Source organism: Amblyomma americanum, chromosome 5 (assembly GCF_052857255.1).
Source record: "Amblyomma americanum isolate KBUSLIRL-KWMA chromosome 5, ASM5285725v1, whole genome shotgun sequence".
NCBI lineage: Eukaryota > Metazoa > Arthropoda > Arachnida > Ixodida > Ixodidae > Amblyomma > Amblyomma americanum.
The window spans coordinates 121,472,354-121,498,331 of NC_135501.1; the positions used below are offsets into that span (position 1 = coordinate 121,472,354).

General features: G+C 44.2%; 1 protein-coding gene across 1 annotated transcript; it reads right to left on the reverse strand.

Annotated features, from left to right (window-relative positions):
* Nucleotides 1-407: 407 nt before the first annotated feature.
* On the reverse strand, nucleotides 408-20,680 carry LOC144132642 (lysosomal aspartic protease-like). Its single transcript, XM_077665195.1, has 8 exons — nucleotides 20,530-20,680; nucleotides 19,475-19,553; nucleotides 18,262-18,379; nucleotides 14,014-14,092; nucleotides 12,949-13,287; nucleotides 11,948-12,101; nucleotides 9,202-9,294; nucleotides 408-2,151 (listed from the first exon to the last, which is right to left on the reverse strand). Exons 1-8 carry the CDS (start codon nucleotides 20,586-20,588, stop codon nucleotides 1,954-1,956), a joined length of 1,119 nt encoding a protein of 372 aa, XP_077521321.1. The 5' UTR covers nucleotides 20,589-20,680; the 3' UTR covers nucleotides 408-1,953.
* Nucleotides 20,681-25,978: the final 5,298 nt, after the last annotated feature.

The following is a 25,978-nucleotide window of genomic DNA, read 5'->3' on the forward strand; positions in this document are numbered from 1 at the left end:
TTCGGCTTCTGCTCCCGCCGTCTCCTTACGTTCGGTCGGACTGCTTTCACTCGCATCCGCACTACGCGTGTCCCCCCTTGCTCTCATGGGTGTGAACTTCGGCCTCTCAGACTTGGAGCCAAATTCACCCTTTTGACCGTCCTTAGCTCCGCGAGCCCGACGCGTCACAAACTCCTCGGCTAGCTCGGCGGCTTTAGCCACTGTACTAACGTCTGGCCTATCCAAGACCCAGTACCGCACGTTCTCAGGTAACCGACTATAAAACTGTTCCAGCCCGAAACACTGCAGAATTTTCTCGTGGTCACCAAACGCTTTCTCTTCTTTGAGCCACTCCTGCATGTTTGACATAAGCCTGTAGGCAAACTCTGTATATGACTCATTTCTGCCTTTTTCATTTTCCCGAAACTACTGCACGAGTAGAATTCACTAAATGTTTCTTTTATAATTTCCGGCTACACCAGAAAATTGTCCCAGCACCAGGCGTTTTGGCCTAGAAGAAGCATTCTCGCCCGTGACACAATTCACAGGATGTACAGTCGTAAACGGGTAAAGCGCGATAAACCAAGAGCTAGGCACTCGGAAAATTCTACGCGTGATAAATCTAAACCGCTTACTTAGAGGACGAAAAACATTGGCTGTAAATACTTTCTCTAGTGACCACAAGAAGTTCCATACGTGTATCATTCTCTCCGATCCACTCTCCTCATCCAAAAAGCCCTATGCCGCCGCCAACTCAGCACGTATTTACTTTGCACTATGGACCTGTTTAGGGTCGGTTGAAAGTTGTCATCAATAGTCCAGCAGTGAATTACTCTGCTGGGCTGTTAAAAGGGATGCGTAGGAATAATGTATTTTTTATCTTTACCTAAACGCAAGCGTCAGCCAAAGTTTTAGGATACAAGATGAGAGGACTAAATATTCGAATACGTTTGATTTTGTAAAATTAAAACATGGCAACCAAAAGCGAGATATTTATGCGTGAAAAAGTAAAATTTTGACAGCAGCGTTTCTTCTCAGATTTTTACATACAACTATAAATAGGATGGTATTACAATCTGCTGGCCTTAATTTGCGTCCAGATATTTTGTTACAGATACTGTAGTGCAGAGCTCCCGGTGAACCTCCATTACTTTGGGTACGTGCACAGACATCGCACTGGTTGTGCGTTTTTTTTTTTCATTTCTGCCGCATTCAAAAGTTGACGCCCCCGCAGAGATTCGATCTCGGGGCCTCCGAATGAGCCGCCGGACGCCAAAGCCGCATAGCGGATGCAGGTGCACATGTGCGTGCAAAACACGGAAGCACAATTGACACCCTTTTCAAGCTCCTTCGTACCGTTCATGTTTACAGGCTGCCCCCCAATGCTATGCTTAGTATTCCTTTGAAAATTAACATTTTTTTTTATAATAACGAGAAGTTTGGTCGAAGATCACTATAAGAAGTTTCGTTTATTGGGTTTAACGTCGCAAAGCGATTCGGGCTATGTGGGGCGCCGTACTGGAGAGCTCCGGATAAATTCAACTACCTGGGGTTTTTTAACGCACCCTGACATCGCAGAGTACACGGGCATCTAGCATTTCGCCTTCATCAAAATGCTACCACTGAGGCCGGGATCAAACCCGCGTCTTTCGGGTCAGCAGTCGAGCGCCACAACCACTCAGCCACCGCGGCGGCATCACCATATGAAGGAGCCGACGTTAAGCCATGAAGACTATTCCATCAACCTTCCTTCTTCTTGCTTGAACATATATAACATATTCCCATTCGACGTGCAATCCTGAAATCTATATCGCCAAAGGTCGTCAGAGCTTTGCTTACAAACTGCCATTGGTCACCCTTTATTCAACATGTAGAAGTGCAGCTTCAGGTGCTCGCTTTTGAAATTCTTAATGTGTTAAAGGAGATCATCCAGCAGGAAGAATGGGCGAACACCTGTCAGGTTGGCCTCGACGCTCAAGCTGCGATGCCACCATCTCCGCGGACATGGGCAAAGCCCACGCGCCCTCTAGCTGGATTTTGTAGCGACGCTTCGAGCACGGTGTACGCACGTCTCAGGAATGGCAGACCTAATTGCCATGACGGGTCGCCTCTTCTGTACCCCTTCGAGGTAACGAAGGCACTGTAGCACTTGATTCCATCCGATGTATTGACCTGTAAAACGGGAGGTTCGAAGGCAATAGCAAATGGCGGGTTTCCAATAAAGAATGGAGCCTGTCCGCGTGCAAGCTATTTTTGCAATGAATTGAAAACTTATCCCTCTTTAAAATGTCATAGTCAGTTTGATATAGAAATCACATATGAAGATAGTGGGAATTGGGAACATCCGATATATCTTCGCTGCTATATATCCATGTCTGACACCACGTTTATATGTAAATATGACCCATGTATCAGTGTGTTGGTTTACCGATATCAGAAAATGAAGCTACAAGGCGAGAATTCAGGGTGCTCTGCTATTGATCCGGAGTTTTCGGGTTCGAACCCGACCACGGCGGCTTCGTTTTTATGGAGGCAAAATGCTAAGGCGCCCGTGCGCTGTCCGATGTGAGTGCACGTTAAAGATCCCCAGTTGGTCGAAATTATTCCGAAGCCCTCCACTACAGCACCTCTCTCTTCCCTTCTTCTTTCACTCCCTCCTTTATCCCTTCCCTTACGGCGCGGTTCAGGTGTCCAACGATACATAAGACAAATACTGCGCGTTTCTTTTCCCCCAAAACCACTTATTATTATTCGCCTATTTATGAAAACACACTCTAAACGCTGATTTCTTTACTCGTGTGGCTGGTTGGCGTAGAATATCAGACAGAAAACCATACACCCTTAAAAAAGGTTGAAGAGGTAGTAAGTGTCGCACTTGTTGACTCCAACTGCGTCTTACTACTGGTTGCTATTTGCTACCCTCTTCAATGTAGTTAGTAACATTAAGCGCTTCCTACCTCTTTACTACCTACGGTCGTTAGTTAGTACCTGGTTAGTAACCGTCGATTTAACCCTAAATTAACGCCATTCGATACAATTGAAACAGGCTTGTGTGTGAATAATATAGCCTTGTAATTAAACCTTTCTGCAGCTACGTGCTGTTAGGTAGTCTAACAAGTCTTCAAAAATCACAACTTGGTAATTAAAACTGGTATCTTAGTTCAGCGGGTTGCAGCCACTAGCACATAACTGAGAGTCAGATTTACAGGGTATATAGGGCAGAACAAGATTTACTTCAGTAGGTGCAGTGCATGTGCCACGCTTGTATGATTCTTTCTGATTTATGCCTTTCATTGTGAACCTTTGTGTGTGCCAAGCAGGATTGTTTGATGCCGTAACCTCGCGAAACTTGTGCACATAATGTGCATTATACCCAAGCCTAAGCGTGCGGTTTACGGCCAACATAATCTGGTAGTTCTGACTGGTGTCAGGAATTAGTCATATAGTTTTTTTTTTATTCTTGTAGGGTGCGAAAATTTAACAAGCCACGCCAGCATACCGTACGCAGAACATAGCAACTTGTGGGAGAACAGTTTCGACCAATGTTCTGATTAAATAACTAGTTTTTTTGTTTGTCACAGAAGTGCCCTTCACTGAACTGCCCTTTATGTAGTACTTCCACTAGTTCTACTTTTACTACATCCGGTTACTGTACTGTACTGTATTAGTATCTGCATATAGTATAAGCCTACATATTCATAGGGCGAATTACTACTTTACTGTATAAATATCCGGCAGTAGAGCTTCCCCGGCGAGGCAAGGGGATCACGACAAGGGCATTGTTCTGCCTCTCCGCTCCTTGCTCAGTTGCGTGCGGGTAGCCGACGGCGCAGTACGCGCCCTGTTTTTGTTTTGCTTCAAGATAACTGCTTCCTTGAGACTCTTCAAAGAATCAAAGGCCTCGCTTAAGTCAGGAACGCCAGGCGTGGGGTTGTTGCGCGGCTGAATTTCACTCAGCTAAGCAGCGCCAACTCTTATAGACGAAGCAGTATTTTGAAATTGGGCGTCTCTTAGGGAAAAATTAGAGGAGATATCTTGCCGCGCGGTACGCGATCTCAGAGCGGGCATCTGTGTACCTGTAAAATTACCGCAGGCAAACAGAGCTGGCATCTGTAAGTTTACCGTAGGAAAGAGAGAGTGCTGTCTCTTTTCCAAACCCACAGAGACGGGATTTGAAGGCGAAGGCTCCTTTGCCAAGTCATGTAACCCTAGCACGCCGAGCACCTGGCTGGTACATAGCTTGTACCCGTTTTGAGGAAACCGATGTGTAACCGGCCGGTAGCGGGAGTCTGACCCACGACCTACAGCAGCCGAGGCGGGTGCTGTGCCACTAGGCCACGGCTGCGGTTCATTCATTCACATCAAGTAAGGAAAGTCCCAAATCAGACCGAAGTCGATCAGAGCAGGTATGGAAAGGAATACCTGCACGTCTGTGTACAGTTAATGAAATCATTTGCAGAAGAATTGATCTTCCACGTTTATTCTATGGTATAGGCTCCAACGTGATTGATCTCAGCACGAGTTAATAATTAGTTCTTGATGTGTGATGTATACCATGACCTTGATTTATTGTTAATATGCTGATGGCAATAAGAAATTCTTATTCCGCAGCAGGCAATACATTCAAGAAGTGTTCTTTATATAACAGTGATGTCTTCATATTCGAATGGATACGTCCATATAAGAGATAGAGAGCTCTATATAGGGACCTTCCTGCTTATAACAAAATAAGAGCACCGAAATATGAAAGGGACTTTGTATAATGTTATACAGAGGGTCATATCTAGATTCATCTGCGGCTTTATGTGGCTATGCCTGTTGTTTCTGGAAGCCGGTCAAATACCTTTTAAACATAGCCTTCTCAAGTTATGGATATGGCTTCTACTGCAGAATAATACCAGATTCGGCGGATATCATAAAACAGGTGAATAAAGTTGGCTGGTTTGGTGGTTAATTCTAATAATAAGGTGTTTAATAATCCCGATTAAGCAACTTGTTACAATTAGAGATTGAGAGCCGGTCGTTAGTAAAAGCCAAATCAGTTTTTAGAACTTTAAAAACGCGATTACCCGCGGAGTTGTGGATCAACATATTTTTGTTTTATCCTACCAAAATACATGCGCTTTCGAAAAGTTGCTGGCAAAACAACCATTGTAGTGCATGCAGCTTGTCAAAATAACCAAACTATTAAGAGCTACAACGTCGAGGCTAATCGGATTTTCGAAATTCTAAATATTACATGGCTATTACTACAACAAACCTTTAAAAAGAGCTCATGCCTAACTGTAATAGTTGAAAATTTCGTTACCACAAGTTAGTTAACCCTTTAATCAGTTAACTCTATTCATCTGTTTTGGGATGTCTTCCGACACTGCTATTATTCTGCCGCAGAAGCTGTCTTGATAGCTTCTAAACCTATATTTGAATGTTAGTGGTCCACTTCCCAAAACACCCTGGTATAGATCAACGTATGGCGCCATATATGGTCTTCACAGGCCATATTTTTCCATATTCCTGCTGACATATTCACATATAATAACCGTATAAGAAGCCACATATCATTATAAATGCGCATTTATATGTAATATCCAGGTCGTACCTTGAATTTCTGTAAAGGACTGGACGTACCTGGCCGTGTCCGCTTACATGGAGGAATGGCAAAGTGCTGAACAAACACATACACAACTCAAGTAAAAAACCATTGCGTTTAGTTGTGAATAAGATGAAAGTAGATGCAGCGCATTTAAAATTAAGGCCGCACTTGGAAAATTTGTGAGCCCTCGACATACATGACTAATTTCTAACTGTTGCCTACCTTTACATATTATTACTTTGTCCGCGTTTTTGCTTTCTTCGCACCCGAAGAACTTTTAATGGACATCATTAGAGGGGTCATGTCAAAAGAACAAAGTCTTCTAGTGAACTGGCGCAGCAGAGAGACACAGCGCTGCGAGAAAACAGGGAGGCCAGCATAAAAAGAAGGGCAGGAAAAAGTGGAGATGAAGAAGGACCATTAGCGCTCGCGCGCTGAATGAGAACGGCAGACAGAGAGAAAGACAAATATGAAAGGAAGGACAAAAAAAGAGAGTGCGCGACACCGAGGAGAACCACCCAGAGAGCGCGGGCTCGTAAAAGTAGCAGCCGAAGCGAAAAAAGAAAAGATAACCAGGGAGGAGGAAAAAATTAGCATACGACCACGATAGACGGTAATGCTAATTTTGACCACAGCTCTTCACACGCCGCCTGCGACCGCTGATAGGTGGCGCGTTATGCCCCTAGACACCTTCCAGCTGCCCATTCCTCTGCTTTCTTCGTGGCATGGGTGTTTTGTTTAGCTACTACCTGCCTTTCAGGTTACACGTTACCTGTCAGGAGGCAAGTCACAGGTTGGTGTGGTCTGCGTAGATGACTACACTGACGCGTAGTGGAAGGCGGCGTGTTACACTGCTATGCATCCTCTAGGATCTAGCCACCTTCCACGTGGTTTTTCACTCTGCTACTTAGACGACCGGTTACGCCAACGACCGCTCGGAACGCAGGAACCGGCGCTCTGCGCTCTAAAAAATTCTAAGGACGATTACGATACTCCCTAATGCTAAATGTGAACGCAGCTCTGTTGTTCGGCGGCGCAAACGGCAGGTTGCTCTCAGCACTGGCGAAGAGCTTGTGCTTCGCTGGCGCGAACGGCAGGGTCGTCATGGAGAGGTGCGGCGGTAAGGAAAGAGGGATGACTAGACACAAAGAAAACAGGACGAGTGCTGAACTGCGACAACTTTGGAGTTGTTATCACTAGCTGCCTTCTGGTCAAACAGTTCGTTTGGCATGGTAACGAACCCCCTCTTTTTTTTTCTTACTCTGAAGAGCCATAGGGCCAGACTGTCCAAGCCGTCTTGCGATCTTTTTGATTTCCTGTTGCAGTTGCCAGATGGAGAACGCAGTGGAGACATTCATCGATAATTCGGACCCTTTGTTGTTCTTCAGCCCGGTCAGCTATGCCTCTTGCCATGGCAAGCGGCAGAGGTCTGCTAGCAGAAGGCTCGTAGCTATAATCGGGTCTCTTCTCACTTTTTCCGTCAGCTGGAGGTCTTCCATCCCCTAGGGCCATAACTGAGCATTTTGTTTGAGACTGGAGCGCTGTTCTCGCCGGAAGGTTTAGTCGCACACGTTGCCACAAATATTCCGCAGTTTGGGCGGCCATCTTAATGTGCTGCTGCAACCGATGTTCTGATGGAGGGGGCTACCCTTGGGCAATTGTGTCAGCCGCCAGCCAGTGTTCTAAAATCGGGCATGACCCCAAGTAGTTTCAACAAGCCAGAACATGGCGTTGATTTAAGCTGGCACCAACTTCTTTTAGTATGACAGTATTCTTGATTTTGAGGTCGTGACAGCGATGAAGTTTACACACAGAATGGCTGCATCTTGAGAGGTTGGGCTTTGGTGGCGCGAACAGCCAGGTCCTCTTGGAGGCGGTGCTTAGCTGCTGCTTCGGCAGCGCGCACCTCTGGATTGTGGCGTCCGCGGCGCTGAGCCTCTGTTCGGGCACCTCGTTTAGCAGGAGCGGCAGACGATGCATTTCTACCCAATCGGTAGCTCATCCTTCAGATACAACTGCCTTAAGGTGAAAACCATTCTTTCCCTATGGAGCGGAAGCCCGTCCCTCTGATAACACTCGATGATACCAATAAGTATCTGGGTCTGTCTGCTTCTTTCGACGCAGGCTTACCAATAACCGCATAACAGCATGAAACACGTTTTCATGCTCTCAAATAACAAACTGCGAAACTTCTTGAACCGCATGGCGGCGATGAGAGAGGGAGTAGGCGCCGCAGCACACGTTAAGCTGCGTCTCCCTCCCCCTTTGTTCTCCACAGGGCACGAACCTTCTCGAACGTGTGTTCATGCGCGCCGCCTCGCCGCGGTCGCGGAGAAAAGTTGGCGGGGACCCTGCGCTGAGATGTGCCAGCGGAAAGAGCACCTCCCGAGGTCCCCTTGCGCTCAGTTACGCTGGGCAACGCCGACGCAGCGCACCCCACGGACGGGCGCTTAAGAACTGCGCTCCAAAGTGAAGGCGCGCGCCAGCTGCGTTGGGCTGGGAAAGGGAAGTGCCGCTGCAAGGTGACTTTCATCGTGACGAAGGCGGAGCATGGAGGCTAATGGGAAACGAAACCGGCACTCGAGGATTTTCTGCTTGTGTCAGCAGCGGAATATGAGAGGCCACAGAAACGAGCGATGCTCACTGCTTCACATCGTATCACACCATCAATCGCCGTGTATTTTGCCTCATAACCCCTTCGGCAGGTTTTGGGAGCTAAACTGCGCATACCATGCAATTCCTTTTCCTATCTGTCATTGCCCCTGCTTAGTTAGTTACCTATGACAGTTGTTCTGGAACTAAATGTCATCATCACCTGTATTTTCGTCCATGGAGGAGACGTACCCACTGAAGGAGCAGCGTTTCGAAAAACTAGCTGGCTGATTACAACGGGCCAAAGGCATCTATGCGTTTTGTACTTTTTACAGGGCCTTCGGGAGCACAACGCAAAACGTGGACGGCTCTATCGCCGTTACGAGATGGTGTCAAGTTATTGTTCACGTGTTCTGCGTCGGAAGACCGGTGAAGAATAGTTATCGCACTATTGGGATAGACCATCGCTAAAAAGCGAAAAGTTTGGATAGGTTTATGAGGGTTAAACGTCTCAATGCGACTCAAGCTATGAGGGACGCCGCAGTTAAGGGCTCCGGAATTTTCGACCACCTGTTGTTCTTTAACGTGCACTGCATCGCACAGTACACGGGCCTCTAGAATATCGTCTCCATCGAAATTCCACCGCCGCGACTGGGATCGAGCCCGCGGCTTTCAGGCGAGCAGCCGAGCGCCATGACCACTCAGCCACCGCGGCGGCCTAAAAAAAAGGCGAAAAGTGTATAAACACTTCACCATTGGCCCGCTTAATAAGTGGCGCCCTGTAGAGCCTGCTAGGGATGAAAACTGAGCTTAGGTCACTCACGCTTTCAGCATCTGTCCACTACGCGGGCTGTTAGCATCACATCGACCATATTAAACGAAATGCCTGATCAGCCGTACCTCGCTCAGTGTAGGCGTACATTTATCAAAGTTTCGTCTCAAGAGTATCATTTTGCCCTTTCTCGGTTGTGTTTACGCCGCAGGTTATTTTATCAAGGAACCCACCGCTGCATCAAATTCCTAAATAAAATCTGTACCTTCATAATGTAGTCTTCAGCCCTCAGGACAAACTGCTTCGATGCGATGGTGAAGATGACATCAGCTGGTGTGGAGCTGCAGTGGAACTCGTACTGCATACAAAAAAATATTCGTTTTTCGCTTGAGGTGCTGAATCTTCTGTAATACGTGTGATGTATTCGAGACCACTATTTTCGGCTTAGAGGTTTCTCGTGCACACTTTCTACAGCATAGAATAATTGAGCGCAAAGCAATAAAGCGTACATTGTTTACTATTTCGGAGCTAAACACTGTAATAGTGAATTCGCGGGACGTATCTTTCCACGGCCATGTTCTCATTACTGCACAGACGAGAAGGAATACTGTAATAAACAATGGAGAGATATGTGGTGATAATTCTGCCTGTTTGTTCAGACATTACTACATTAGATGATCCTCTTGAAGAAGCAGTCGGGTAAAAGCTTTTTTTTCTGATGGGTGGGGGGGGGGGGCGGTAGCGCTAGTTCAAGCGAATATCCAACAATTTGTTTTATATCACTTTTTAAAGCTTTTCAGGTAATAATGGCATGAAACTTGCTAGGAAATATATTGTTTACTTTCTCTGGGCATTTGACATCATTAGCGACGCATTGAATTTGTTCTTTAAATAAACATAAATTAGCTGCACAAAAAAGGACAAATGACCATCGTTGCTTACTGTAGACAGACGTAGATCTCACATTTCAGTGGTGCTAACAAAATCGTGGCATTAATTTTTGAGTGCGAGTACATTATATAGCATAGTGTGGGGCTCAAGATTTTCTTGCTTGTTTGCTTGATAGTTCGAGAATCACAGTTAAGTTGGCCCTTCCTTTTCAAAGTGGAATGATCTACAAAGATTGTAAAAAAGGACAAATGATGGGCGCACTGTTTGACAGGAATAACAAGGGAGGCACGACACAGACGCGCGTTGTTCCTGTCAAACTACGCGCTGTTCCGTTTAAGATGACTTACCAACTCGCCCAAGCATCCGTTTTGACAAAGTTGGATAAGTTGGATTTGTAATATTACTCTAACTCAAAACAGATTTTCTGAGTCAATTTTGGATATGATGCTTAAGATAGCGATCAGTTGAAAAAACAAAAATTGCAGAAAAATTAAACAATTTGCTTTTTTAGTTTTTTCAGGGTAGTCTGGGTCTCGTTATAAAATGAATAGTCTTATTTCAGTGAGAAACAATAACAAAAGCAATTAACCTGCCAGAAGGCATGCACGGGGGCAGTAAGAGGAGACGAAATGATTAAGTCGTTGGTAAATGACCATAAATTAGACCTCAAGCACAAAGGGCAACTTCGCAACAGCATACACCTTCTCCAGGTTGAAGAAACGGTAATTTTGATGATAAATTTCAATACTAATAGCGACTTACTTTTCAGCGTTGCATCAGAAATAGCTGGCGAAGAACAACATGTACGCCCCGCATAGAAAATCAGTTCTCGAAGTCTCATCCATGACAACGCGCAGCCCGCCGCCCGTTCTTATTCTGAGAAGAGGAACAGCGACATTAGATAAGTATTTAAAAAAATATTGCTGCACATTCGTTTTTTCCTTTTGTTGAGCAGCTGGAAATTTTTTGATCAATAATCTGAGATATTTCTGTCAGCACCGCCAGTAAGGGAAGTCATACTTTTTTGCAACCACGGTGGCATCAATGACGAAATATAAAATGCATTTGCTCGACACAAAAAATTGCACACATTTATACGGAAGAGAAAAAATTTACAAGAACAGGCACCCCGTGCAGTTTATTTTGCAGTTATATACTTGCTGGAAGAGAGACAAATTATCTTTCCCAGATCATATTAGGTTCTTTCTTTAACTTACATGATTCCAACCAAAGTAAATCATGGCAATCATATTTTTGATAGTTCGTATTAGAGATTTGTAACTTTGTTTGCATTCCGCACTGGACTTCTGGATGCCCTGCCGTGAGAAAAACAGTTAATTAACCTTCCTGGTTTTGCCAACTTCAAAACATACTGTAAGTGAAAAGCTCGAAATGCATAATTTAGTGACCGCTGTTAAGATTTGAAGGGACTGCTGAGAATCTTAACCGGCAAAGCGTAAAAAGCGATTGCGAAAAGTCTGTAGAGCTCGAGCGGTAAAAAAGGCTCGCACTATGGTTGTCTGGCATGTGGGTTCTGAGAATAGGGAGGTTACTTGTCTATAGCCAGCATTAGAATAAAACTCAGTTCCTGGATAGTTTGCGGCGCTGTGGGGCCTGTGTGTGGCGGTCCTCGCAGCGCGCGCTTAAGCATTCCTCGTGCAAGTGGGCCCTGATACCCTCTGCCAGGCGTCGAAATGGGCCCCTAACCGCTCCCAAGGTAACCTGTATTCGTTCCTCGCAAGTAAGTGAGCTCATGGTAGAGACATCTGTGCACTGTGTCGTGCAGCGGCCATTGGGCCTGGCCATTTAGAAAAGAGCGGCGCATAGTTAAATTATTGCAGTGTTAAACCGCGATACTGATAAGGAGCCCGTGACACTCCACGTTGCTTATAATACCTTTTGAACATCTTTAATAAAATTCCGGCGTTCTGCCAACTCGTGTTTGAGCGGTAAGAGAAGATCACACAATATATTTCTCCCGGAAAGCGCAATACGTGCAAGTCAGCGCCTTGTGTTGGCTGAGGGACCGTGGCACGGGGGGCTCGTACGCATGTATTACGAGAACACAAGCAATTAGATGAATCTTCAAGGAAGTTAATGAAAGCAGCCGCCAGTCTTACTCTTCCATTGCGTTTGAACATTGCGCCGAGCCACTCGTTCAACGGGTGGATTTCATTCCAGGGAGCTCGAATGAATGGATCGAATGGTGCAAGAATGGCTGTCGATTCATCACCTTCCCTCGGGAAAATTCGATCCATTCCATCGTAGTCATACCTGCGGTCATAGCAGTTTGTGCAAAGGCTCTTCTAAGGTTACGAAAGAAGTGGGGGACACCAGCATATAACCATCACGCAGGTTGATTTCTAGCATGGCAAACTGAGAATAGTTGTTCGTTGCTTTAGGTCAGTCTTATAACATAGTAGGTGGACATGCAAACTTTGACATAAAGATATTATAGGCATATAAGCAGAATGAAGGAACACCCAGTGCGCCGAGAATGTCGCAAAAACAATCGGATCACGTGTCATACCCACTTTTCACAAGATATAATTGGCAGCAGAAAGTTTAGACGAGTGTTTTTACAACAAAATGAATTTTGATGCAAGGTGATAAGAGCCACAATGTACAACAAAATGCTCAAAACTTATGTACATCTACTGCAATTTTCACGCGCCTTCAAACATTCAAAGAATATACAATAATTGATTTTATAATGCTGGTTCTGTACATTATAAACTAATAATAACTGTCTATAGGGAGGTAATGGGGCCGGATCCCACTTTTGGTACGTGGTTCGCTTTTTCTTTTTCTAATCAATTATTCTTTGGTCGTAAAGTGATTATTAAACTGTCCTCAAAATGTTAAACACCAGAAACATAGATACCGAGCTACATTGCCCTAAGGTTTTCCTTGGTTCCGCTGCAGTTTATTTCTTTAATAGATGCGTAAATGCATTAGGACATTGCTGACCACTTGTTTTCAATTTTAGTCATGTAGTGAAAACTATTCTCAACACTGCACGATGTACATTATACATATCAATCTAAATGAGTGGGATTGGTGCATCTCATTTAGTCACATCAGCCATTCCCACACGTGAGGAATGTAAAACGTGGCTCACCTCGTAATTCGGAACTGGAATCTATCTGATTCTGCGTCCAAAAAGCTTAGCGAGCCTTGGTAGTGGTTCTCGTTAGCGCCTCCGAACAGCGCTTCTCCTGTGACGTTTTCATCAGAACTGAAGTAAAGTCCAACCGATGGTTTGGTGATAACTCCCGTTCGAGCCATCTCCCTTAATAAAGAGTGCGGTCCCAGGCGCAGCCCCAGGATACCATCGAAAGGGTACTCCTGGTAGCTTGGCACGCCATTCAAGGTTTCAGCATTGATGAAAGAGTGTTGTCCGATGTCCACTCCGCCCAGTTGATGTACGTCTCGCGAAAGAGGTCCCGTGACGTTGCCACTGTGAAATATTGCCTTGGACGTGAGAACCTGTGGCTTCCTCTGCACTTTGCACAAGACAGATCTTTGACAGTAAATTCGTCTAAAGCGACAGCAGTGGGTAGTGTACAGCCAATATAACAAGAGGAAACACTTGACTAAGAAAGAAAAATTAAATGTAATTAAACAGAATCGTGAACACCTAGGCGTTATTTTAGCCTTGCTTTTCATTTATAAACTTGTCAGATTTTCATGCGAAAGTACCATGAAAAATGTTTAGCATGAGATACGTTACAGAAGAATTCGTTTGACAAATTGATCTGTATTATTAGCCTGCCTGCCTAGGCACACGACTTTGCCCTACCATACATTGCACGGAGCAATGCGTGTAACACCGTGTAAATATTCCAGAAAGAGCAAAACTGACCAAATCCTTCAGGTAAACCTATCGCTTCACAGCCGACTTGGTTTCTTATCCAAAGATAAATAAGGGGAGACAAGAAAGGAGCTTTAACATTTCGACATATCCACTTCGGCAGTGGGTCTGTTTAGGCTGTTGTTTGATTCCCTATAAAGGGAACACTTAGAAGAAGTCGCAGTAAATGGCAAGGACTCTCGTGCATATAACGAGATGCTGAGGCAGCGAGTAGAAGGCGACATTGCTAACCTGCGTGTAACAGCTTTTTCAACTTGAAGTTTTGCTAGCTGTAGAGTTTCATGGTGGAAAATCTTGTACAAAATGGTTTACCTGAAGAAAACAGCCATCTCGTCTTTTTGTTCACTGCCATATGATGCGGAATTAATCCCGCTAAACTTCTTGCGGCCAGCTGCAAAAGCAAAAGACATGCTAAAACTTTCTTATCTGCGAAAAGCGATAAGGCGCCCGTGCGATTTTCACCTTTTCTTTCAGTAAAACTTGAGGACAGGTGTCACTTCAAATGCGCACCTTAACACGACGAGAGAAATGGGGGCGGCAGCCAACCTATTAAGCATTTATGAAAAAAAAAACGTAGCCGAATTCCGGATGCCCCTTACATTTTGAAAATTAGATGGACACAAAATGAGTGCAGAAACTTGATGTCAGGCAGCATATGAAAAAGGAAGTGTTTCAGTCAAGCCGAAACCTTTAGTAAGGGTAACAATGGAGCTTGTGCTGCACACCTAGAGAATTTGGTGACAGAAATGTCGACCATAGACATGAGTTCAACACTTTCTGCATAATAAAAATCGCTTGGTTCGGGCACGGAACAGGCCCGATGTAAATATCCTGTACCGACTACAGACATAAAAGTGCCTGCTGTCCGCGAAGGGCTAATACGAAACTGAGTATCTCATGCTGCATAATTGACGATTTTTTCATTGAACAGTATACATGCGACAAGAACACGCAAAGGCATTTATATTTAATCTCACGTACAAAGTAATCGTCCTTAGTTGAGTGGTATGCATAGTGCAATAAAGGCTTCTGTTAATACGTCATATATTAGCGTGCTTTGCACAATCTAACACTGTTCATAAGCTGGCCGATATGTCTCTTTCTCAATGGCCTTTCATTCCGCATCTTCTCAATACAGTATGCTGGGCGAGTTGGCTTTTGACTTCCATATCTACAGCGCTAAAGACGGGAGCGAAAGAACACACCAAGTCACACAACAGATCGTTGACTGACAATCTTCTCTCACAATTGTAGACTAACCGCTAGTCAGTACTATGCATTCAGAACCTTGCCCATGCTCGTTTTCTTTAAAACGTCACCAAACATTGTCATTTCATTTGCCTTCTTTAACGTCGGGCTAACTAGTTTTTTTCTGTGCCCAACATTTGCTTCGCCACTACACTATACTTAGCCAAGTTTCTAGCTTGATTGAAAGCCTCCAAGCACCGATAAGAAACCACTATGTTGTCGATAAATTCATCACCTTAAGGCATCTACAACTATGCTCCTCCAATTGTACATAAACAGATATCAGTGAAATATGTAAAAGTACCTGCGCCAGCGGATTTGGTGACAGCCGTAGAACGTGGCCACCTCCTCTATAATGAACTTTTGACAACTGCTCATTTTGAGCAGTGTTTCGGGACCAATCAATAATAATTTCGTTTGCAATAAAACGGATAGTGCAAGCGGAAATGGCCTCCGCCGCAACGCGATGCGAACCTCGTGACACTATCGCTAATTGTCGAAATGTGGTAGGAGGCAGTTAAGTTAGTGATTGGTCGCGAGAGATTGCTCGGGAAAAGCAACCTGGGTCCCACAAGCCTCACTTGAGGCAGCGTTTTAGAGCGACCCGCCAGGGCAGTGTTCATCGCTGCATAACCGCACCACTGCACCTGGAGCGGTACGGCGAGTCCTAGCGATCAGTGAATGTAAATTAGAGAATGAGCAGTTTGCCGTTCATTGCCATTAGATCCAATACACTCAGCAGCTATGGGAAATACTAATGCTTCAAAAGTATCTGTTGACAATTGCGTCAGCATTGTGGAATTTTTCAAGAAAAATTATTTTCCCTGGAAGAACACAGTCGAGAGGGAGACAATATGAACAGGTACTATAGCGCAAACATCGGACCGCAGTTAAATCCTGAGCTCAGAGTTGTTTAGTTTTCAGTGTGGGTAAGCCGATTTTATAAGTACGGTATTTTGTGTATATAATTTAGCATCTTAACTCCTCAGAGCGACTCAGGCTACTAGGAACACCGTAGTGCAGAGCACCAAATAAATTTCGAATACCCGGGGGTGCTTAGCGCGCGCTGACATTTCACAGTAAAGCAGCCTCTCATATTTCGTGTCCATCGAAATGCGGACCCAGCAACCGAGCCTCATAATCTCTAATGCACCATGGCGGGACTAAAGTGTACATCTAATAATATGGGGCACCCACGCTTGGCGGTTCATCATCATCATCATCAGCCTGACTACGCCCCCTGCAGGGCACGGGCCTCTCACATGTCACTCCTATTAACCCTGTTCTTTGCCAGCTGCGCCCACAATATGCCTGCAATCACCCTAATCTCATCCGCCCACGAAACTTTCTGCCAATCCCTGCTACGCTTGCCAGCTCTTGGAATCCACACTGTTAGTCTTAAGAATTAGCGGTTATCTTGCTTTCGCATTACATAACGTGCCAAACCCCGCTTCTTCCTCTTGATTTCGACTAGGATGCAATTAGCCGGCGTTTGTTAACTCACCCATTCTACCCGCTTTCGGTATCTTAATGTTAGGCCTATCATTTTTTATTTTTATAGGTCTCTGCGTTGTCCTTAAATTGAGCTGAACCCTTTTCGTTAGCCTCCACGTTTCTGTGGCGTAGGTGAGTGCAGGTAAGATACAGCTGTTGTACGATTTTCTCTTGAGGGATACTGGTAAACTGCCTTTCATGATCTGAGAGAACCTGCCATATGCGCTCTACCCCATTCTTATTCCTCTAGTTATTTTCCTCTCATGATCCGGATCAGCCGTCACTACCTGGCCTAAGTTGCCGTATCCCTTTATCATATCCAGCAGCTCGCTACCACTTATGAAACGCTGTTCCCTTGCTAAACTGTTGTGCGTTATATTGTTTTTTTCCATGTTAATTTTTAGACCAAGCCTATCTAACTCACTGATCATGTTTTTCAATTTATCTCTGGAGTGACTCACCAAGGCAATGTCATCAGCGAACCGCAGAATAGTACATAATTCAAATATAACAATTAAAATATATACTGCAATGGTGAGGGCACGACAGATATTTTGCAGTTTTTCATGCTCAATATATAGGAAAATTAGGAACGATAAGTAAGATAGGTCTTATTTCAGCACACACAGACACACAAGCACACACACACACACAGATATGTATAAGTGATTTCTGGCAGCTGATTGGTCAATATATTATAAAATCACCAAAAATTGAAAAACATAACAGGATTTAATTCGCCACGTTTCGGCCGGAGGTCCAGCCTTTTTCGAGTATGAAGGCTAGTGGAAAAAGGCTGGTCCTCCAGGCAAAACGTGGTGAATTAAATCCTGTTATATTTTCCAGTTTTTGGTGAATATATATATATATACATATATATATATATATATATATATATATATATATATATATATATATATATATATATATATATATATATATATATATATATATATATATATATATATATATATATATATATATATATATATAGTGCGCAAATACTTCTAGAAAACAAAGAGTGGCGAAGTTCATAAACGCCTTTTTCCACAATTCCGAAGAACATGCCATCCCGGTTTAGGGTAGTTAGAGCGACCTGCTTCGAGTAGTGTAGGAGAGGTTGACCAAGGTTCCACGCACAGGTTTAATGCTGCGAAAATTCCCGAGAAGAAATACTACTGCCCATATACAGCCCTATCTCTAATTCCCCAACAGTGAGTGACAGCCATCCCTCTCTTGTAATGAAGGTTTTGTTCATTTCTTTTTTTTTGCCTGAGAGCTGTGCAATACGCAAAAAATTATAAAAAAGTCGCTTTTCGCTATGCCCACATCGTGAAAGAATCGTCTTGCCTCTGCAGCTATAACTACTGCTGCTTTCAAAACGAAGAGCCTCCAGCGGACGAAGGAACCGAAGGTTTCGTAACTGCAACGTTGTATTCTGGTGAGCGCGTTCACGATAATCACCATAGGAGTTTCAAAAGATAAATGTCAGAAAATAACAATATTTAAGCCTCCTACTGTTAGTACTTTCTATGTCTCCTTGCGTGAATATCTAGCGTTGCATTTAATACTGTTTTTGATGTTTTTATTCTCCCAGTGGCATTTTTTTCTGACGAAGGAAACATATGGCTTCCCGTGTAATTTCTCTCAGTGTATCCGGTGTATCAGTGTATTACACGTTCACCACGTCTCCACCAGACAGATATCTTAGATTTTTTGCATGCATACACATGCGCACATCTCTGTCCTGTACGCTCTTATGTGCACCTTGCATCCCTAATAGCTTAATACTGGCGCCACAATTAATCGCATACGCACAGCACGGCTCTGTTGGAGTGCAGTTGTACGCGGTTAGCCAAGTTGGTCCCACAGTATCAATCAAGACGGTAAACTCTTGAGGGGGTGTACCAATCTTCAGCTGGATTGTGTGTGTACCCTGAAAAAAAAAGGATCTTCGTAAGGCAATGACAACGTCGCAAGCATGACAGGGGCTTTTACAATTGTTGTGCCTCCTCCGTTGCGGTTTTCCGACATATCATGGGTTTTAAACGAGGCTTGCCTATTGGAACTACCTCTGACGTTTAGTGTAGTGTACTAGAGGTTTAAGTAAGAAAAGTAAATTCTGAAGAACAAATATCTTTAGCATTCGCCTTTATTTCGCGCTGTTGAAAGTCAAAGAAATCTAGTGAATTTTTGTATTCCGGATGTAAATACATTTGCTAAACGGAAGCGAAATCACGCGGCACACCGACGGTCCTAATGTCCTCGAATCTCGCAGCTCAGGAAAAAAGCGGGAACGATCCATGTAATTCCCTTCACTACAAGACCATTATAGAGTCGTCTGACGCCATGAACACATTATTCTGAGATGAATATTTTTTCCGGAGTAAATATAAATTTTAGGAAAGCAGTATTTAAATCAACTATCTCCTGTTCTTCCTGCAATGATCAGGAAAAACAACATATGCAGCTCTAAACAGCATCGGAAGGTAAAAATAGCGACTTGTTATGCCAGTGTTAAAGTATGCATTTCTGGTGATTATCACGGCGCTTTCGGATGACAATTTTTATGATGACGCTCAGCCCTTCAAAGGGCCAGCTGCAAAAGAAATGCATTTTTTCTTAGGCAATGGTGTTTGTATTTGCTGTAAGTGCGTTTTCTCTTGTGGAGACAAACACCTCTTTGTGGCTCCTTTAGGCTCCACCTTTTTCCTTTACCAGAACCACGGTATACGCATCCATAGCGAGGCGATTATGACACCAATACGCACTAGCAGAAATAAGGTAGGAAAGCAGAAATTGCGAGAAAAGCTCAATAAATTCTTTATCGGTTTGCGATCTTCAGGAATAAATTAAAGGAAATAAGGACGTTTCTGCTTTTGCTAAGAAACAAATGTCTTATTTTTCGACAGTTGCACCAGCAAGAAAAAATTTGCTCATATGCGTGCACGCGCAAGGCAAAGATATTAATGGGCATTTCTGACTGAGGCGTTCGTACTGTACAGATTAATACTAGTGGTGAAAGGCTTACGTTTTTGTGGTTTGATATCGGTACAGAGATGCTCTTTGCAATTTCTCCATGTTGGGCGCCGATTTGCGATGCCCCATTACTTGCATGAAAGAAATCAAGAAAGCCTAAATAAAACACTCCTCCGTCATGCGCAGAATTTTTGTTATTATACATTGTTCTATCGTATCACTTCTATGACAACAAGAACCAATAGCTGCATCACCACACTACGCTGAAAGAAAAGAGGTATACAACGACCAATTTGTTGTGTTTTGCTAGAATGGCTTTCCAGAGAGATTGTCCATGAATTAAAACAAACTGACCATGGATGGCTGAAAAGACTACTGCTTCTTTTTCAGTTCCAGTAACTACAGAGTGAAAGATTCTCTTGCGGCAAAACGAAAGTTTGGATCGTTTTTATTGCAGCGTGCTGCTTGAATGCATTGCTGGCTGCAACTGGTGTTTCTAATGATGTAATGATCAAGCGATGTTATGTAATAATACCTTGAAGTTATACTGTGTGACAGCAGAAAGCGCAGCTAAGCCATTTCCCTCTCATTTCAAAAAATTCATAAGCATTTGGTCCCGATTTTCTCCTTTTTCTGAGTGGTCTTGTAATAAAACTCATGCATTTATAAAAAAACACACACACTTCATATTTTAATATTTTCAATGAGCCTTTTTTTTAAGAAACCAACATTACGAGTACCTTCTGTGTTTGCGGACAGACATGTCTTCTGTGTCTGATTTTGCGTCCGAAATTGAGACGTAGCATTATATGATGTTGTATGCAGCGTTTTGTTTCACATTTTGCCATGTACCCCTTTATGCGTGCAACTGTACCGCATGATATATGTAACCACTCCTGCTATAGCCCCTGGAATGGGGCTGCAGTATTTTCAAAAAAATAAATAAATAAATAAACTAGTTTCTCTTTAATTGCAAAACATTAGAACAAGCACGCAGCCTACACTTGAACTCTTCATTGCTGTTATATTTCTGATATTCCTTTAACTTAAGAAGTAGCCACAAATTCACCCAGAAAAGTTTAGAAAGAAATCGAAACGCAACTGTACCTCTGACCCAAACAGCACCCCACGGCACCCAACACCAGGACGCAAGCTAGGAACCTCATCTTTCCAAAACCACTCACTCGTTTTGAAGTCTACGGGGCGGAACACTATACACTGAGCAGAGCGAGGCATTTATAAGAAGGTTATCTCATGGCAACGGTGGTCTTGAATATTCAGTTTTGGTGTCGGGTATCTGCTGAAGCAGCGACGCAGTTAACTGAGTAGGTCGGCGCTCTGCGACAAGATAGGAGACAGACGAAGGCTTGCTTTGAAAAACAAGGTTTATCTCGAGGTCGAGAGAGGATTCAAAGCTGCATATTCTCTGTAACTAATCCTCAGTCACTGTTCGCGTTCAAAGCATAATGATATAATGCCTATTTCAGCAAACGTGAGCGCAAATCTTCGAAATATGTTTTCTCGTGTAAAAACATTGAAAATGTGGCCAAGCAGTATCAGTTCGGGAAAATTACAAACCACGCGTAAAGTTGGTAAAGTTTTCTGGGACGTGCCACTCAAACCAAACCACCATTCGGTGACTCTGTGGGTCGCTGCTTCCACGCACTAGTGCGAACATAGAAAGTAGCGTCTGCGCCCTACCTTTGTAAAATTTAGGAGCGCACTGGCGGTTGCCCTTGCATTCTACGCTGCTGAAGAAAGGCCGCCTAGAAGTGATGGTGCATGGCGCTCATAGACTAGATGGAGCGCCCCAACTACTACATAGGCCACATGCGAGCATAGCAGCGATTAATGTCCCATCACCAGTGCATTAATAAAGTACAAGTATAAGTAGTACTGAATAACAGTATAACCTTAAGCACTCTATACTTCTGTTTTCTTTATTCTGCTTGGTTGTTGTATATGCCTACTCACCCCTCTATATGATATGTGTGTCGCCGCTGAAATATGTAAAGGCACGATTGTTTCATCAACTTGTTATTATTACTGCTAAGTTTGCACTTATATTAAAATTTTGATTAACAATATAGGAGGTCCCAGTACAGTCGGTGACTACGTGACCTCTTTCTGTACACATTTATCCAGGCTGTATTTCCTTCTTGCATAAATAAACATGATTTTGATTCTGAAAGAAATTCTCTAGCAATACGCCCCAGCTATCATAGCCCCACCACCGTTGCACATATCGACTGGATATGCAAAACCTGTCTCGATTTCGCGCATGAAAACTCGCGACCATTGCAGTGGGTTCTCTCGTTTGCAAGTAATAAAAAAAACATGTTTTGTAGTTAGGGCAAGGGCGACAATTTAGCAGCTGTTTCCAGCAGACTAATGTATGGGGGTCAGAATATAGGGCTACTAGGTATTCGACGTTCGATAACTGACATCGCCAGTCACAAATCCCCCTCAAGCAAAATAACAGGTACCGATTGGTGCACATACCAAAAAAGAACTGGTGCGCTTCACAGAGGGGTTGTTACGGCGATTTTTAAATTTCTCTGAACCTTATTAATAAGGTAGGTTCGCAAGTAGAGCAATGTGAAGAAAAGCGTCCGCCAGCTGCAGCAGCCATGAGGATGGCTCATTAAATAAAGAGTTAGCTAAAGTTGTAAAATGTTACTAGCATGCCTAACTATAAAGAAGCGATGACAGTGCTTTAGTATTCAGTATTTTTCTTACTTGAAGAACTGAGGTAGCTGGCTTAACCCATTCACCGGCGAAAGCTGTTTGGAACCGGATGGTGATCCTCCATTTTCCAAGCTAGCCTCCCTCGGAGTTCTTGCAGTTTTTTTTTTCAGGCAGCCACATTCCAACCTATTCGTCCCTAGAAACGAAGAGTACGATTACCCTTTCCCCACTACGCAGCAGCCGTGGCACTTGGTGCACACAGTACTACAACGCCGGCCGCCACCTTTTCTTCACTGTGGAGCCCCCGGCTGGTGGTGGTTCCCCTTCTCTATACAACAAGCGAAGAGGTAGATCTCCCTCCTTCCGCTTTGCCGCCTAGCAACTGTGGGAGGCCGTGTACACAACACTTGCGCGCATGGCACCACCTTTTCTACTCGGTGGAACATCTAAGAGAATGCCTTAGAATGGAACTCTCACAAAGTAGCGTTAAGCGAAAATTTACGGGCCTTTAACATTCAAATGGTTCCATCTTTTATGACGCCGCGTGGCGCACCACTGCTTGTTCAACCAAGAATAACCATGCGACGATTGCAATGTTATATCAGCATTCTATTATTCTGCAAGAACAAATACAACAAATCGATGCTTACCATTCTGGTCCGGCACGATGGTCATCGATTACCTTCGACAAAGCTTTTAGGAACGCCTGCTCTATTTTCAGTACATATTAGATTTGAAAAAAATGACGTATTGTGCGCCATTCTGCCCATCTCGCCTTTGCTGCCTTCTTGGAAGGTTTCGTGGCCCTCAGGACTCTCCGCTGCGGTGTCTCAGTGGCTAGGGCAAGTATCCGTGACGTAACTCGGCTTCGGCGGCGGCGTTTCGATGGAGGTCAAACGCGAAAGGCGCCCGTGTGCTGTGTGATGTCAGTGTCACGACAAAGATCCTCAGGTGGTCAAAATTATTCGGAGCCCTCCACTATGGTTCCTCTTCCTCTCTTTCAATACAAGTTTCCTTCCTTCCCTTACGGCGTGGCTGAGATGTCCACCAAAAAAGTGAGACAGTTACCGGGATAATTTTTCCCTTGAACAAAAATAAATTTTCAGCCTTTTCAAGGCCCAGCCCTAGTTTGCGGTCACTCGTACCCGTTCTGCTAACACCGGTGTAATGTGGCAAAGAGCTACCCTACTACCAATCGCTGCAATAATGTGATGCAATCAACCTAGGAGGCGTATGGCTCCGCTGACAACATTACGGTAACCTGCCCATCAGTCTCAGACCAAATACAGTGCTTGCTACTAATGGCTGTGTCCGTTGTTAGTTTGCATATTCGAACCCGTAGGTCAAGATGTACGAGGCAAGAGCCCTTGTTCGTCTGGTAGTTTGAACATTGTGAAGCTGCTAGCCTGATTTTAGGTAGAAAAAATTTACCCACCTTTCAGTCAGGTTTAAAAACTGTGATTTCTTTTGTTTTCTTCCTCCAAAATTGACGGCTGGTAACTCATTCCGCATTTACGCTTCGCATTCAGTCCAAGCTGGCTGTGCACCGAGACGTCTTGAATCAGCATCTCCAGATGGCGCCATGGTGTGTTTACCTATTTCCGGCAACGGTCTTGTATTCGCACGGGAAATAAATTGTGGCCTAGCTTTATATATGCAAGCTTGCAAACGTTCTACAGCGTTTCAGACGCTTCAGTGTGTGTGTACGTGATGTACTTTTTACTGCCTTCGCTGGCAATGCCCTCTGCTACGACGTAGAAATGAGTTTCTTTCATAACAATGCTTTAAACCTTCGTCGTTTTCGTTTTTTTTCTGAATATTTTGCAGTGCGCGGAATTAGCTATGTTGCCCGTCAGCGCACTTCTCGTTTGCTCGTTTGCGTGGTAGCGCTACTTCAGAATGTTTCACTAAATAGCCCTGTGACGGGCTCACAAAACTATGAACAGGCTCGTACCTAAAAGCGCTAGGTCAAGGTTATGATAGTTAGGTCAAGGTTATGATAGTTTGCAGTGAACGTTTCAGTTCTCATGGTTTCTTTTAGAGCACGGAAGATTTGCAAAACGTTTTAAAAAGCTAAATGGCGAACCAGTATTAAGAAAACGTTTTTCAGAAGCCACAATTTCACCGTACAGTCACCTTTTCAAAAATGAGAAATAGCTGTTTCTTGTGAAATTAAAAATGCGCAACAATTTTAAAGAATTTTTTCCGGAAGGTCATATATTCGGGATCGTTCACAGAATTTTACGCACACGTGCAACTCTTTTACCATAACTAGCAGTTACGGCTCCTCCTTCAAGACGTTAATGCGGTCCTTGTCAAGGAGCAACGTCTCCGCGCGCTTGCAGATGTTTCACACTGCAAAGTCAGCGAGTGCTTGAAAATGAAACCCGGGTTGAAAATTTTCTCGACATCCGTGCTTTTACGTATATCTCGAGAGCTTCTTCTATACCATTCTTATCGTAATTAAACCCAATTCGGCAAAGCATGCTTCTTATTTTATGTATGAACACCGCGGTATATGGTGATACCTTAAAGACCAAGAAGAATACTTAAACCACGGCATCTGGCATTATATTCCTAAAGAAATCTTCTTTTCTTGCCAAGTGTGTCAAAACCTAGAGGCAATTTTCGACAGTGTATATCAGGTGACAGACAACAGGGCACTGCATTTTTTATTGCCTCCTGTTACTACTTATCTAAAAGCACAGTAAGTTTTTATTTTGTGGAAAGAACTAAATCATGTAAAGCTTTACAAGCGAATGAAATCAATAAGGGTAACACTAAGCGGGACATATTCTATATCATTTAGATGTATAGTAATTTTCGTAGTGTTTTGTGCACACTCCTAAATTGTGCGACAGTAAAAGCAATGGATTGCAAGCGCTGCATATATTTATTCACAAAGGAAACCAATATTTTTGAATTCCCGAAACGACCCAGTAATGTTGCTGGTGTACCTCAAGAAGACGCCAGCCCAACAAGATTCCACTCCCACTGTTTTCAATTTACCGAGGTCGGTTAGGACTGCTTGCGTGCTTTTAATGCAAAAGCATTCTTTTTCATTTTTTTCTATGTTACGGCACATCTAGTCGTTAGCACACAGTAGTAAGGCAGCCCAGTACTAGATTCAACTTGTTTAGGCGAGAAGCAATGTGTTTTTGTGGCTCCTCAGCTGCGTGTGTCACGGATCTCTCAGGAGAACACTCGGACGAAATAATGGACTAGGCGACGGGTGTACTTACACAAACGCACATTTAATACACCCTACGCGACACACACACTAGAACACAAAACTAACACAACACACAAACTATAAATACACACGACCCGGGCACACTGCTACTAGCGTCTACTATTAGTTTTCTACTATTAGCGGTCGGCGTTTGTGCTCACGGTTGGTTCGGTGTGGCTGCGGCGTTGTATGGATCCAGTAGGCGGCGTCGAGGCGGCGTTCGCCGTGCATGGGCTGGCGTCGCTGGCGGCGTCACTGGCTGTGTCGTACAAGCTCCCGGTACAAGCGCCTGTGGAGGTGATGCCGGTGCTGTTGGCATTGGGGGCACCACCCGGATGGGTGGCAACAGCGCTGGAGATACCCCTGGCCGTAGCAGGTGGTAGCGTCCTCCGTTGACTCCCCGGAACGGGCTCAGGCACGGCTGGAAGTCCACGATGCGTTGCCGTAGAACGCGAGCTCGCCGGAGCAGTAGCCGGCGTCGCTCTCTTCTAGCCAAAGTGTCCGCGACCCGCCGGAGCCTCCGCTTCTCTGCTGTTCCCCCTGCGCCTCGCTATCACTCGCCCTTTTACACCCTCGGTGTTAGTCCACGTAAGCCTTGTCGTCGTCTTCTTTTCTCCACCAATCATCTCTCTCCAC

Excerpts from the sequence above, each read along its gene's own strand:
- LOC144132642 (XM_077665195.1), bottom strand. The coding sequence starts at position 20,588 with ATGAGGTTCCTAGCTTGCGTCCTGGTGTTGGGTGCCGTGGGGTGCTGT. Across the intron at positions 18,380-19,474 it reads CGATATCAAACCACAAAAAC|GGTACACACACAATCCAGCT; the intron begins GTAAGCCTTTCA and ends TTTTTTTTTCAG. Across the intron at positions 2,152-9,201 it reads CTGAAGACTACATTATGAAG|GTCAATACATCGGATGGAAT; the intron begins GTACAGATTTTA and ends CCCGTTTTACAG.